Source organism: Camelus ferus, chromosome 5 (genome assembly GCF_009834535.1).
Source record: "Camelus ferus isolate YT-003-E chromosome 5, BCGSAC_Cfer_1.0, whole genome shotgun sequence".
Taxonomy (NCBI): Eukaryota; Metazoa; Chordata; class Mammalia; order Artiodactyla; family Camelidae; genus Camelus; species Camelus ferus.
Window position 1 is genome coordinate 59424813 of NC_045700.1, and position 15270 is coordinate 59440082.

Below are 15270 nucleotides of genomic sequence, written 5' to 3' on the forward strand. Positions count from 1 at the left end.
AATTAGGAAAGTAACTTCATTTCATACAGAAAACTGGGACCCAAGTTTTTCATTTTCCAAGAAAGCCAACCATATATAATCAAAATCCATGTTTTCACATTGATTGTGTGGCAAATAGTTAGGTATATAGCTTATTTACTAAAGTGTGAATTGTTCTGGAATGAGCAGTCAGACTAGTTTAATCAAGTTTATTCCTGGCACAAAGTATATAAAAGATTAAATAAGAGTGTCTGTTGATTACATTTTAACAATTCACACTGTGCAACTTAAGTCTTGATTTTCAAAGCTCTCACCAGAGCACACATACCAATGGCATTGTTCAGCACATATTCTTCTCTGAAGAGGTCCTGAGTCATCTTCTGGTCCGTCTTCCTAGCTTCTGAGAGTGCTACAATAAAAAAAAAAGAAAAAAAGGATTACAAATCAAAGAAAGTGTTTTCTAGTCAATACAGTCAAATAGAATAAATTTAAAATACTGTGATAGTAAGTACCAGGGGGAAATTCTAGAATGGTTTGTTAAGGTTCTGAAGATGTTCATGCCACAGACATACTATAGTTAGCCCCAGATCCATAATCCAAATTCAAATGTCAAGGCAAAAATTCTTATTCAGAACCTCTTACAAAGTGTAAAATTAGAAGTTATATAGCACTACAAAATGCATTTTCTTCTATTTTCTGTAGCACCTAAATAAACATTTGCTGGATACATACTTCCTTTGGTAACGTACCTTAATACAAAGTACCTTATACTTATACACAGAGAAAGGCATGCACATGTGTGTGCACACAGAGTTCTACATATTCCGTCTAAATACTTCTGCCACATTCATTTCACCATGGAAGATTTGTTGAGCCTCTACTAGTAACCACACAATGTTTTAGATAACAAGACAGCAATCTAAGATGGCCACCCTGGAGTTCTGACTAGTAAGACAGACACACTACTAAAACACACTCCTGTGTTATGCTCGCTATAAGCCTGGAGTGCTGTGGGAATGGGAGCAAGAGAGGTGTAATTAAAAGACTTCCCAGAAGAGAGAGATCTGAGCCAAACATGAATGATCAGTAGAGATTTCCCAGAAAATGACTGGAGAAAGTTCTGAGTAGAGAAAGAAGTACTACAAAGGCACACAGGCAAGAAAGAATAAAATCAAGAAATAAGTAGTTTTAAAGGACTAAAGGAGAATGGTAAAAAGTGAGGCTAGAGAGGTAAATGAGATAGTAGTATCTTTGTTTATTAATATCAATGAAATATAACTTCTCAAAGATGTTCTACAGCATAGGAATACCTGGCTTAATAAGCAGGTGTTCAGTAAATATCTAAATAATAAATAATATCAAATGGTTTCATTTCCATTGCAATTTCCTATTATCCAGACTTCACCGCTACTGTATTCCTATTCTAGTCAACATAAAACTACTAACAAACCACTCTCTTCCATATATTGCAGGCTGATATGCTTTTCCTGCCTTCAAGTCCTATGAGTATTACCTACTAAAATATAAATTAAAATGTAAATATACACGTTTCCTCTTTTATGGGAAAGTTACATAAAAATTGTTGACTATTAACAGATTTTTAGACTAACTCCAGAACTCTGATATAGTTTCCTTCAAAATGTTCCAACCAAATGTTAGCTTATTTTCCCAGTTTTTTAAAAAAAGCTTTGATATCTAGTTTTCTTGTTCTGAGTCTTTCACCAATAAAACCCCCAAAACCCTCATCTATTATCTTTTATTCAGTCTTTGTCATTTCTTACCATTTCTCTAAAAGGAAAGGAGTGAGAACTGTATTGCCTGTGGAATAAAGCTTTTGCCTCAGAACTCTTTGGAGATTTCCTTTTAACCTTCTAATCAATTGGTTCCATATAAATTAAATGATGTTAATATCATTAAAAAAATTTTTTTCAGAGTGCCACTTACTTAGACTATGATGTTTAAAGAAACTAAATTTCCTAGAATTGAAATACACTGCTTTATACATGTAAACTAGAATAACTCTAGAATTTATAACAGTATTTCTTTTTTTTTTTTTAATTTAAAAAATTTTTTTTCTTTTTGGGGGGAGGAGGTAATTAGGTTTATTTATTTTTAGAGTAGGTACTGGGGAATGAACCCAGGATCTTGTGCATGCTAAGCATGTGCTTTAGCACTTAAGCTATACCCTCCCCCTAGTATTTCTTATTATCAATATAAAGTTAGGCCTATATGCAAAAATAGCTCACAGTCAGAAGAAGCTAAAAATCAATACATAAGGCTCTGCCCATTTGTAAAGTGACAAGATAGAAGGCCCAACTCTAGAGGAAAGGTCAATTCCAGGCTGGAAAACATTTTAATTGTGGGCAAAACAATAAATTCAAAACAATTCTGCTAACAAGTCAATCTAAGCAACTAAAAATTTTAAAGTGAAATTTGAAGTACTCAGTTACTTTAACACGTATTTGGAATTATGTCCTGAATCAAGCTTGTTTCTTCCTATTTCAAATATAATGGTTTACATAAAGTTATAAAATTCATAAATAGATCAACCCGAACATTATTGTCTTAACCCAATATGAAAAACAAACAAATATAAAATGTAAAACACAAGGAAAAGACCATCGCAGGAACCTATCAATCCCATAAGAAACAAAACTGAAAATGTGAGAACAGTTTTCAGTATACATAAAATACTGACAAGTGGTAATAACATTTCTTCTTTTTATCTTTAATAGTTAAATGTGTACAGATTGACCCAAATAATTAGAAAGACAAGGAGAATTAATCTTTTTATTCATCTCAGCATGTTCATTTAAACACACATAAAAAATATATTGATAATATTATAGGATAAATTCTGTAAGGACATTCTTGCTTTGGGATCATGAACAATGGGAAAGTACAAACTCATGGAAATATGTGAGAGCATGGCATATGTGCAGAATGGCAAGTCACTTACATAGCCAGACGGAACTGCTTAATATCAGCTTTTCCAAAATGAAAAGTGGACTCATTAACCATAACTGGACATTTTGTTTAGAATAATTCAGGAAGAGAACCAAGATATCTGAAGTGCATATGTGTAGTTAAAAAATAAAACAATTCACTATTCTCATTTTTCTATTAATTACAAAAGGTAAGTCTTTAATTTTTCCTTTTTCTAAGTTAACTTCATTAAGAATTATTAACATTATAATTTTAAAAATTCTAAGAAGTAAAGCAAATTACAAAGCACTATAAAAATCTGCTAATACCTTATCAGTGCTATTGGGGGAAAAAAGATTTAGGTGAGAGGGGAAAAAAGTTTTTACCTCTGATATCACCCCCAGCACAGAAAGCCTTTCCACCAGCTCCCTTTATGATGACCAGGAAAGTTTCTGGATCTTGTTCCCATTTCTGTCCAAATGTAAAAGAAGATAGTATATAGCATATCATAAATACAAACTCATGAAAGATATGTTTGCATGCACATAGACATATATATGTATAGATAGAGATATATGTGGATATACATAAAGCATAAGCTTTATAAAGCATATCCAGAAGAATGGATCCCACTTTCATTTTCTTTTCTGGCATAAATTAGAGGTCACTCCAACAAACTTGCTAGATGAGTGCATTTTGTGATCCAGATTTGATGATGGCAACTGAAATCTTTACCACGACACCTTTGAAACCAAGGTGAAAAAATACGGGCTTAATTTTATGTTATATAAGCTTATAAATGTGGTGAACAAATCAGCCCGAAGACTGTTGATAAATAGAACAGTAAACCTTTCTACTGTGGTGATACAGGCCTACTGACAAATTTAAAAGGAACAGAGTTAAAAAAAAAAAAAACACTTCTATTGATCAGATCTGAAAGCGATCTTGGGTTGGTAAGGACAGCTAATAATTAAGTAGGATGAAAGAATCAAGAACCAGTGGAAATTGAAAAGGCTAAAACAATGGATCAAACAAAAAATTAGTTAACCAGAGACAGAGAAATTAACAGGAAATCCATAAATTCTACACTTGAGAATAAAAATAAAAAATGGGCAAAGAAGAGATAGAACTAGACAGATTAACCTTGTGGTTGTCCAAAAAAGGTTAATACAATGGGTTACATTAATAGAAGTATGGTATTCTCACATGGAAGTTTCTACTTTCTTCCACTTTAATCTGGAACACTTGGTCTATTTCTCTGTATCACATTTAAGAACATATTACAAAGTGTCCCAAACAGACAAAGCAGGATGGAAGAGAGACTCATCAAATGAATAAAGGAACTTGTGACCAGGGGAGAACTAGTCTTTAACCCCTGTGCGGCCAACTGTGTTAGGTACACTATTTCACTTCATCTTCACAACAATTCTATGAAATATTATCATCCCCATGTCACAGATGAGTAAATGAAATACAGAGAGATTAACTTTCCCAATCTACACAGTTAATAGAAATCCAAGTTCCAAGCACAAGTGGTCTGACTTCAAGTTGTGCTTTTTCACTGCACCATGCAGTTAACTTAGAAAAGCTTAAGGTCTTCTTTAAGAAAAGGCTGGGCAAGCAGTTCAACAACAGCCGTCTTCAAATCTGGAAGCAGATTAGATTTGTATACTCATGACTCAAGAGGCAGAACCAGTATACTGGTTAAAAAGTTGGATAAATAAAGAGTGGCAGAGCACAAGAAGAAACTTGGAGCTATGTAAAAGTGGAAGAGGCTGTCTTGTGAGGCGATGAGCTCCCTGTCACTAGGGGTGCTCCCCTAGGATAACCACTTAGGGGAAGTGCTGAGGACCCAAGAATCGATGGGATTTGGGCACTGATTCCAGATAGTCCAATGATTCTATAGAGAGAATACAGAAGTGTTCTATTAAGATATACATTTAAAAGGATCCATATGATTGCTTTAAGAAAATTACAAACCTTTAGTTGTGGATAAATCTGCCGAATCATATTAAGATTCAGTGCATTCAGGAACTGTGGTCTGTTTAGCGTTATCACTCCTGCATAACCTTTTCTTTCCAAAAGCACTTCTGCTGCTGCATCTGTGTGCTTAGACACCTTCTGTGTAAACAGAGAATAACTATAAGATGAAATTCATTAAGGTTTTGTCACAAGCCAACATCAAAACATATACATTAAATACAAATCTTTCACACAATGTTAAGGGTAATTTAATGGGTCACTAGATACGTCTGACAAAGGTTTCTGAGTTTATTTAGACTCTGTAGACAGACAATCCAAATCAGACTACACATACCTCTTAAATCTCTTAATTTTTATTTCTGAGTAAACTTGGTCAACTGATTTAAAATAGAACCCAGCCCTAGAATTTCCTGGACTATGAAATACTCCTATTTCTGTGTACCAAGCAAAGTATTCCATATTAGGTACTTGGAAATCAAAGGCGAATAGAGAGGGCAAATAATTCTGCCTATAGCAGCTACCAACAACTGGGACAAAAAACATGGTATTTGAGTTGGGCCTTGATGTATGCCAAGAAAAAAAGAGGGGTGAGAATCTTGGAGAGCAGCACATGCTAAAACATAAACAATGAATATTTGGAAATATTAAGATGTTAAACATGAATGGAATAAAAGCTGGTTGAGGAAATGAGTGATGGGAAAATAGGTGGAATAAGTAGTTTAAGGCCAGATTACAAGTCATATCATTGTAAAGAACTTGCCTAAGTCATGGAGTGAGGCAAGTGACCTCCCCTTCAATACTCACGGTAGTTCTAACTTCCTTGATTAATCCCCTACTCATATGAAAAGACAGATGAAAGAGTAAAAAAGCTGCACTTTTCAGATACCTAATCATTCTAAATTTTAAAGTAATACAGATAAAAGTTTTCAAAGCATACAAACTTGTTACATACGAGTATTAATAAACTCTCATCTCCTTCCACATTGTATTTCTTTTTTGCTTGACCCATGTCAGATTCGCCAGCCAAAAAAAATTTTTAAGTTTCATGACTGCTTTCACTGAACAATTTTACATAAATTTTTAACTAACCAGATGCAATCATTTAAAATCCTATTATTTGGTTTCAGCTCTGAGATGCTGAGAGCTGAAAAGATGCACCTTCTGACCATATAACAAGAAAAAAAGATGAACAGACTGCAAATTAATGGCTTTTGGTGAACTCAATCAGAGAAGTGAGGTCACAGGGCAAACGGCCAGTAATAAAAACTGGAGACAGGTGCCTTCAGGGAGATGCAGGACCAGAATAAGTGCTTACCTCAGGCAGAAGCCCTAAGAAAGATTAACTAGAATTTTTGATGACTTGCTAGAGGCCGAGTGAGGGCAAGTGTGATAGTATGAAGCTCTGGAGGACGGGTGGGTGGTCACAGTCATGGGTGGGGAGATTCCACACTTGCTGGTTCTTCCTCTTGGAACCCAAACAGGCCCTCCCAGGGAAGACTGGAGAAAGCCTTCCCATGAAGTGCTGGCTGAGGGAGGGGAACAGCAAGCACAGCTAAATCCTTTCCCCTCATCTTCCATACAGAACAAAAGGCTAAATCTGCAGGGAGGGAGGAAGGACTTCAAAGCTGGCAGCTCAGGCATGGAGCCCCACTACAGTGGAAGAATGGGATGGAAGCCTACAAAATAAAATCCTTAATCCCAAGGGAGAAGCACTTTAAAACCATAGCCTACTGACTTTAGTGTTTACCAACCACAGCTGGGAAAAGAAAGGGCACAAAGGAGAAAAAAAAAAGGCAGCCCATCCCCAGCCAAGGAACAGAACGCTTATGATGGCCACACCCCTGGACTCCAGTTCACACTGACCTCCAAACACTGAGGATTAATGGGATAGAACACCAAAAGTATGATCCACAAAAGAAAAAACTGATAAGCTGAATTTCATAAAATTAGAAGCTTCAGTTCTGCAAAAGATACTGTTAGAGACAAGAAAGACAAGCCAGAAATTAGAAGAAAATACTTGGATATCACATATCAGACAAAAGATTTGCATCCAAAATATACAACTGTATAAACAACTCTTAAAAATCAGTAAGAAAACAAGTCAATCCTAAAACAGGCAAAAAAAAATTGAGGATCTTCAAGGAATATATAGGGATGGCAAAAAAAAAAAAAAAAAAAAAAAACACATGAAACTCTCAACATTTCTCATTAGGAAAATGCAAATTAAAACCATAATGAGATACCACCACACACATATTAAAATGGCTAAAATCCAAAAACAGACAATAACATGCTGCCAAGGACATAGAACAGCAGGAACTCATTCATTCTTAGAGGAACTGCAAACTCGTATAGCCACTTTGGAAGACAACTCGGCAAACTTATAAAGTTACACACAGACTTACCATACAATCCAGCTATCACACCCCTAGATATTTCCCCAAGTGAATTAAAAACATATGCATACAAAAACCTGTAAACAACCATTTAGCAGTTTTATTTATAATTGCTAAAACCTGGAGGCAACCAAGATACCCTTCAACAGGGAGATGGATAAACTGTGGTACATCCAAACAATGGAATACCATTCAATGATGAAAAGGACCAAGTTATCAATTCATGCAACAACACAGACGAATCTTAAACGCATTCTGCCAAGTGAAATAATCTATATTTACAAAAGCCATTATATTGTATGATTCCATACAATCCAAAAATGACAATAACATGCTGCCATTATATTGTATGATTCATATGACATTCTGTAGAGGACAAAACGATAGGGGCATAAGCCAGGTCAGCGGTTGGGAGTGGGAGAAGTGGCTGACTACAGAGGGGAAGTTTTAGGGTGACAGCACTGCTCTGTACGGACTTAGGGTGGTGGATGCATAATTTATGCATCTGTCAAAACTCACAGAAGGTTACATCACAAAGAGTGAACTTTAATGTATACAAACTATTTTTTTAAAAATCAGCCAGGATGTCAAGGGATTCCAACATGGAATGCAGACTATGACAAATCAATCTAACTGAACTACACATGCATGTCATAAGCATACTGAAGTGACTTCAGTGACGGTGGCAGGAAAGTTGACGTAAGTAACTTTAGAAAACAATCATTTGATTGGAAACTGTAAGGAAATAAACAAAAGAACTGTACACTAACACTGCTCTAGTTAGTAAATTTGATTCACATGGTGGGGGTGGTTAAAATTGTGAAACTGCTTTGCATCTATACTGAGGTTAAACAAGTGACAGAGGGTTGTCAGTGAGAACCAGACTCTCACTGTCTGGAGGAGAGTTACAAACAAGCAAGAAGGGAAGGCTACAATGAACCCTGCCCTATGGTACTGAATTAAAGTCAGAGACAGTGGTATAAATCTGTTATCTTAATAAATACACACATAGGATAAATACAGAAACTACAGATATGATACATGAGTTAGCAAACACTGTACACTATATGCATTCTACCATACATACAAGCATTACCCTAGCTCTAACCCCCAAGAGAAAGCCATGACACCCCAGTAGCAAAGAGCCAGCCCAGAGCTTACATCTTGATTTCTAAATGCAATTCTCTAGTAAAGGCAACCAGGGCTCCTTGGAGAAATGACTGATCCCAGAGCCAGGAAAGGGAAAAGGTGAGAGGAGCCCAGAGCACACTTCTCATACCAGAAAGTAAGGAGTACTTTAAAAAAAAAATTGAAAATTAAAAGAATATGGTCCTATCAAAAAGACACAAGAAGCCAAAATGAAGGAATTCCTAATGGCCAAAGCTGGAATTATCTGAGTAGCAAAATAAATAATGTGCTGTTAGATTATAACCCAAAGAATAAAATAAATATCCATGAGTCCACACTGATAAAAATAACTGAATAAATCAATGGAGAAGAGCTGATTCTCCCCACAGAAGAACTCTAAATGATTTATGTAGAAATGCCCCTTCCAGGAGGTAGAGCTTAGTCCCTTCACCTTTTGAGTGTGGGATGAACTTACTGACTTGTTTCCAAAGAACAGAGTGTGAAAAGGGAAAAATGGTAACTTTAGAAAAGAAACACTGACATGTCTTACTGACCTTTCTCTCTACCCAGTCTCATATCCTTCCAGTACATACAGTGTATGAAACACCCCAAGCGAAGTCTGGGTTGGTACCTTATAAACAAATGCTTTACTATTTCTGCACCAAACCAGAAATATTTACCCTAGTTAGGATAAAGACAAAAAAAAAGAAAAGCTTTAAGTATGCTCAGGTTAGATTGTCCCACCAAATATAACCACAAATAAACCACAAACCCACCACGAACTTCTGGTTTTCAGGTTTTAGAGTTGCAGATAAAAGATCTGTAGTGTCCACTCCTTAAAGACTATAATGAGAATCAACTGAGCTAACACATATGAAGTACTCAGAACAGCATCTGGCACACCCTACTGCCGTATCAGAGTGACTTGTCATTTTAACGTGCAAGGTACTTGTCAGGCTGTATGAAAGGTGTCTCAGTTCACTTAGGCTGCTGAAACAAAAATACCATAGACTGGGCGGCTTGTACAGCATTTAATTCTCACAGCTCTGGAGGCTAGAAAGTCCAAGATAAGGCAGCTGCGGATTCGGTGTTTGGTGAAGTCTTACTTCCCGGTTCATAAATGGCTATCTTCTCACTGTGTCCTCCCCCAGAAGGCAGAAGAAGTGAGGGAGCTCCCTGGTGTCTCTTTTATAAAAGCACTGACCCCATTCATGAGAGCTCCACCTTTATGACCTAATCACCACTTAAAGTCCTCACCTCCAAATACCAACATGTGGGGGATTCGATTTCAAAATATGAATTTTGCGGGGACATATGCAGTCAATAGCAGAGATATACAAAAATGAATTAAAAGTATTTCTTCCTTGCAGTGTGATAAACTAACGCCCTCTAAGCTTTGGAAGGGTACTATTAGTACAAAGTAGCTAATGTGTATAAAATGATTATTGTATGCCAACCACTATGCTAGATTTTTAAGTGATTTACTTATCACTCATAAGCACTCTAAGGTGGATACTATTAGCCCCATTTTATATATGTAAGAAAGGAGGCTGAGAGAGACCAAGTAATCTGCCCAAGATTAAGCAGTGGACCCATTATTTAAACCCAGGCATTTTGACTTAAGATCCATCCCCTTATCCATAACTTTATGCCACCTTCTATAAGTTATATGTGTCAAGTCTTGGCACTATAAAATTGGAAACTATGGTGTACCAAAGCCAACGAAACCTGCCAGTATTTCTCTACCTCCCTAACAATGACATTTTAAGTTACACTTCATAATCTAATAATGCCAACAAAACAAAGTCCAAACTTACCAAATGCTGCAGTATGACATTAGTCCTTCTGGATGAATTAAACCTGAAACAAATGTAGAATACAATGAATATAGTAATGTGGGTAATCATGTTTCAATGTATAAATACTATATTCCCTTTTGTTTGCTCCAGCCTTTTTGAAAAGGTATTACAAAAGTTAAGAGTTTAACTCTCATTCACTGTGGTAAGAACACAAAACGATATGGCCACTTTGAAAGTCTAGCAGTTTCTTACAAAACGAAACAAAAACATAATCTTACCACATGACCCAGCAATTGCACTCCTTGGTATTTACCCAAATAAGTTGGAAACTTATATTCACTCACACACACACAAAACATCCTGCACATGAACGTTTATGGTAGCTTTATTCATAATAGCCAAAACGTGGAAGTAACAAAGAGGTTCTTCAATAGCTGGATGGATAAACAAACTGTGGTATATCTATACAATTAAATATTACTCAGCAATAAGAAGAAATCCACTGTCTTTCCGCAAAAGGACATCGAGGAACAATAAATGCATACTACTAAGTAAAAAAAGCCAATCTGAAAAGGCTACATACTGTATGATTCTAACTATAGGACATTCTGAAAAAGGTGAAACTAAGGAGACAGTAAAAAGATCAGTAGTTACCAGGAGTTTAGTGGGGGAGGGAGAGAAAAACAGGTGGAACACATGGGATGTTTAGGGCAGTGAAACTAGTCTTCACGACTGTAATGAGAGACCCGTCATTACACATTCGTCAAAATTTTCTGCAAACCTAAAACAAACACAGGACTGACTTCAAGTCCTAGTTTTCTTTACGAGACAGAATTTTATTTCAAAGAAAATTAATGTAAACCTACCAAATGTAAGTTTGAAGCACTGTGCACAGCATTTCTAGGTCAAAAAAAAAATCTCTAGACCAATTACTATAAAACAGAATAGAAAATGAACCCAAGTACAACTAAGTTTCCTGCCAGATTCTATATAATCTATTTTCTACTTACACTGATTTATACTCAGCTGTTATTCAAAATCTAGTATTAACTTTTAAATCACAAAAATGTATTTGAATGAAAACGAATATATGTATGTATATGCATGACTGGGACACTGTGCTGTACACCAGAAATTGACACACTGTAAATGACTGTACATATATATATATAAAGTGTATTTGAGTATGCAGAGTCCCCAAGTGATGCTGAATTTATGGGCTTCTCTTTCCTTCCTTTTGGCTCCAAAACTGCCATCTGGTGGAAGGCAAGAGACATACACGTTCCAGCTACTGCTAATTTACTAGTTCACTTTATCAGGCCTATTTTCTTCAGGTGATGGTCAACTTGGCGGCTTGTACCAGTTGTTCTGAAAGTGTGGTTCCTAGACCAACACCATCAGTTCACCGGGGAACTAGTTAGAAATGCAAATTCTTGGCCCCACCCCACCCGCCTATGGAATCGAGACACTCTGGGGTAAGGCCCAGAAAGAAATCTCTGTTTAACAAACCCTCCAAGTGATTCTGATCCATGCTAAAGTTAAAAGCAACTGTCTTAGAAGGGTAAGAACCTTGCTAATTTAGATTTGATTATCCAATAAAGCACACATGGGCTAACAAAATTAAACAACTTTTCAAGAAACTGTTTAAGATTATGACATAATAAAAATGTGCTTAATGAAGATTACAGAAGTAGGCAAGGTAGAATGTGGAAAGCACAGATCAAGCCCAAGGCCAAGTAATTCAGGCAAGAACTGATGAAGAGCAGCTGTGGAATCAAAGGAATGATTTACTGAGTTATTACGAAGTTAAAAACTCAAAGGAAAAGATAAAGAATTATATCAAAAACGACTCCAAGATTTCAAGCCAGGAAAGCTAGGAGAAATAGGTACTGAAAATGTTGTGAAGGAAACTAGCTGGTTTGTGGGATGAAATATGAATCCATTTTGAAGTTCTTGAGCTTGAAATGACATTGCAGAAATATTCAACAGTGAGCAGAGAAGAGAGGCTAGAGTTTGAAAGAAAAGTTAGAACTAAAGGCATGTCAGGAAGTCACACCCACAATCACTGAGGCAGAAGCACTTCTCAATGCTCTATGAGGAATAAATAAGAAAACTGCAGTTGAAAACTAGTGTCCTGAAGGCTGTCTGGGCCTACAAATGTGTTGTTTGGTTAGCAGTGTTTCAAAGCGACAAATACTTAAAAATCCAGAGATTTCACTTAAAAATGCAGTTTTCCAGCTTTTCCAGGAACACCGGTCGCTATGGAAATCCTGAGTCTACATTCTACAAAGGCTACAATGCCAGAGGCTGAGAAGCTGCCTCCTTTAGACAGAGGGCTCTCTACTGCTCACCAGTTCCCCACCAGTCCCCACTGCTGCCAGCCAGCCAGCATCACTCAACGCTTCCTTCTGAGCCCCTGCATTTGGGTTTGTGACTCATAGCACAGAAAACAAAAACAAAAACTAACAGTCAAATATTGAGCCTTCAAAAACAACTATGCAGAAGTTCAAGAAAGAGAACAGATAAAGAACAAGGTCCCACTGTACAGCACAGGAAACTATATTCAATACCTTGTAATAGCCTATAATGAAAAAGAATATGAAAAGGTATATTTATAACTGAATCACTATGCTATATACCAGAAATTAACACAACACTGTAAACGGACTACACTTCAATTGGGGGGAAAAAAAAGAAGTAAAAGAAAGGAGGGAACCCAAGAAGCGAACCAAAACAATGTAATTCGGCAAAGCACAGAGGAGATGGAGAAAGGAATGAGTACCAGTAATAACTTAAAGATCAACCTCTTTGAAGAGGCTCCCTGACCCCCCTCTTCCTTTCTAAATCCAGCTGTCTTTTCCTTTAAGACAGTTACCAGAGTTGATAACTAAGTATTACTTCTGTTTAATTATTTGTTTCTCATTTGCTATCCTTGGACTTCAAGGACCTGAAAAAACAGTAAGAACAAGTAATCCAGGGTGGCTATAGGATAACACAAGTGCCTAGAGCAGTATCTCCCCAGGAGCTATAACATAACCGTAAGTATTTTGGGGGGGGGAGGGTAATTAGGTTTCTTTATTTAATTAGTTATTTTAATGGAGGTACTGGGGATTGAACCCAGGACCTCCTGCATGTTAAGCATGTACTCTAACCACTGAGATATACCACCCCCCACCTCCCAGCCCCAACAGTAAGTACTGTTGAATCTATGAAGTAATTGGGGCCAAATCTCTGAAACCTGGGCTGGGAAGTTTTTATTTAATTCCACAGGTAGGAGGACACCACTAAGAGCTTCTGAGAAGCTGCACTGAGTAGCACTAACAAAAGTGAAACACACGTTTGCACACACAGTCCACCAAGCCAAGTTGTGTGTCCGCCAACACTAGCCTCAAAGTTCCAGACACCTGTGCTAACGCTGGAACAAGGGTCACACCACGAGCCCAGATGCGGCAAGTGGCAAAACGCGAGTTTATTAGCACGAAACATGTCACAAAATTCCTCCAACTTGAAACCCTGCATGTCCCCCAAACTTACTCAACTTTGAAGAAAGGAAACAGAGGGCAGTCGAAACAGAAAAAAATAGTGCTAAGTCAAGGCTGCCTAAGAACCAAAGAGGCAAAAAACGAAGGTGATGCTGCAAAAGTGTTAAGAGTAAGAGCAGGCCCGGAGGAGGGCGGGGGGTGGTCCGTGGAGGCCGGGGCTCGGGTCTGAGAGCTGCGGCCTCCAAGGGCGACTCGAGAAACTTCGAGGCCAGGCAGTCCTGACCCCTGACCTTTTCCCCATGGGCGAGCGCAACCGATGAGCCTGCACAGGCCGCTGGCTCACTCACCTAGACATGAGTCTCCACACTTCCTGCAATCCCATCGCCAAAACAAACGAGCCTAAAGCAGCCCAGACGAGTCTGCGCACTCTCACGTCACGCCGCACGTCAGACCCGACCACCGCCTCCGGTCACAGAGGACAAGTCCTCCAGACCGCCAGAGAGGCCCTGGGGCAGGACTTTACTGCGCAGGTGCCGAGGGGTGAGGCGAGAACAACGGCCTGAGGAAATGGGTTGAGGGCGGGGGAGAGAGAGAGAGAGGGTGAGAGGGGGCGGGGGCTGAGTTAGGGGCGGGGCCGGAGTGAAGGCGGAGGGTGAGATGGGGCGGGGTTGAAGGAGCCGGCGGAGACCAGACGCGAGCTGGATGGGAGAGAAAGGATTGCTCTGTAGAGGCTCAATCGAAGAACCCAAGTGGTCTAGGCTTAGCCTTTTTAGCTTGACTAGCAGAGATTGACAGGAAAGACTTTTCTGGAATTTTAAGATTTTTTTTAATTAAAAATGTGAACTTAGTATTCTTTTCTGAGAATCAAGCGGATGAAATACACGTGATAAGAGGTCATTGATATCCTAGCCTAACATAGCAGAACTTCTTATTCAGGTTGCAATATTCACAGTTTTTTGGAAGAGTTACAGATCCCCCACTCTTCCTTAATGACAGACAAATATTGTCCTATTAAGAGGTGATATATGTCTTCACCAACTAAACTAAAAGTTACTGTTGTCAGCGAAAGTGCAACTGTATTTAGAAAATAGCTTACTCTTGAGTGAAACCAAAATTTAACTCACTCACTAGGCTCCACTATTATGTAAATGCAGAAGAATGTTCCTCTGCATCCAGATACACCCTGATGTCCAGCAGCAAACATTTCATCACCACTGAAGCATTGACATATTTATTAGGAAGGAGGAATTCAGGGAAGAATTTCAGAGAGAGGGAATTTAAAGGAGTTAGTCTTAGCAAGTTAACATGTAAGAATATACTGTCAAGCCTTTGCTCAAAAGGTACTTTTCTACCTAGGACAAATATAATTACCAAATACCCCTTGAACAGAGGACAAACAGGCATCACAGAAAGAACTTACTGACCTGCAAGTTTTCAGTCAGCTATGTGACATTGCTATTTGGCATTGTCCTCATCCAGTGTGCACAAAAAAATGGATCATCACCATGGTTTACTGGAAAGAGCACAGGATTTCCTGTAAGCCCAAGATTCAGATCTTCCCTGTCCCCCTGGCTTCAT

At 38.0% G+C, this 15270-nt stretch overlaps 1 protein-coding gene and 1 non-coding gene across 3 annotated transcripts in view; both read right to left on the minus strand.

Annotated features, from left to right (window-relative positions):
• HIBCH (3-hydroxyisobutyryl-CoA hydrolase) overlaps positions 1-14274 on the minus strand; it is a 69682-nt gene extending 55408 nt beyond the window's left edge. Inside the window, exons 1-5 of one of the 2 annotated variants that reach the window (XM_032479916.1) lie at positions 14040-14274; positions 10229-10271; positions 4885-5022; positions 3291-3375; positions 308-388 (exon numbers count right to left, since the gene is read on the minus strand). In XM_032479916.1, the coding sequence (XP_032335807.1) occupies positions 308-388; positions 3291-3375; positions 4885-5022; positions 10229-10271; positions 14040-14074 (382 nt within the window). In that variant the 5' untranslated portion in view covers positions 14075-14274. Of the gene's footprint in view, positions 1-307; positions 389-3290; positions 3376-4884; positions 5026-10228; positions 10272-14039 lie in introns of both variants that reach the window. The other variant, XM_006184319.3, reaches the window with a different exon arrangement.
• Positions 13307-13379, minus strand: TRNAV-AAC. Its single transcript has one exon. It is a non-coding gene; the product is annotated as a tRNA-Val (tRNA).
• Positions 14275-15270: the final 996 nt, after the last annotated feature.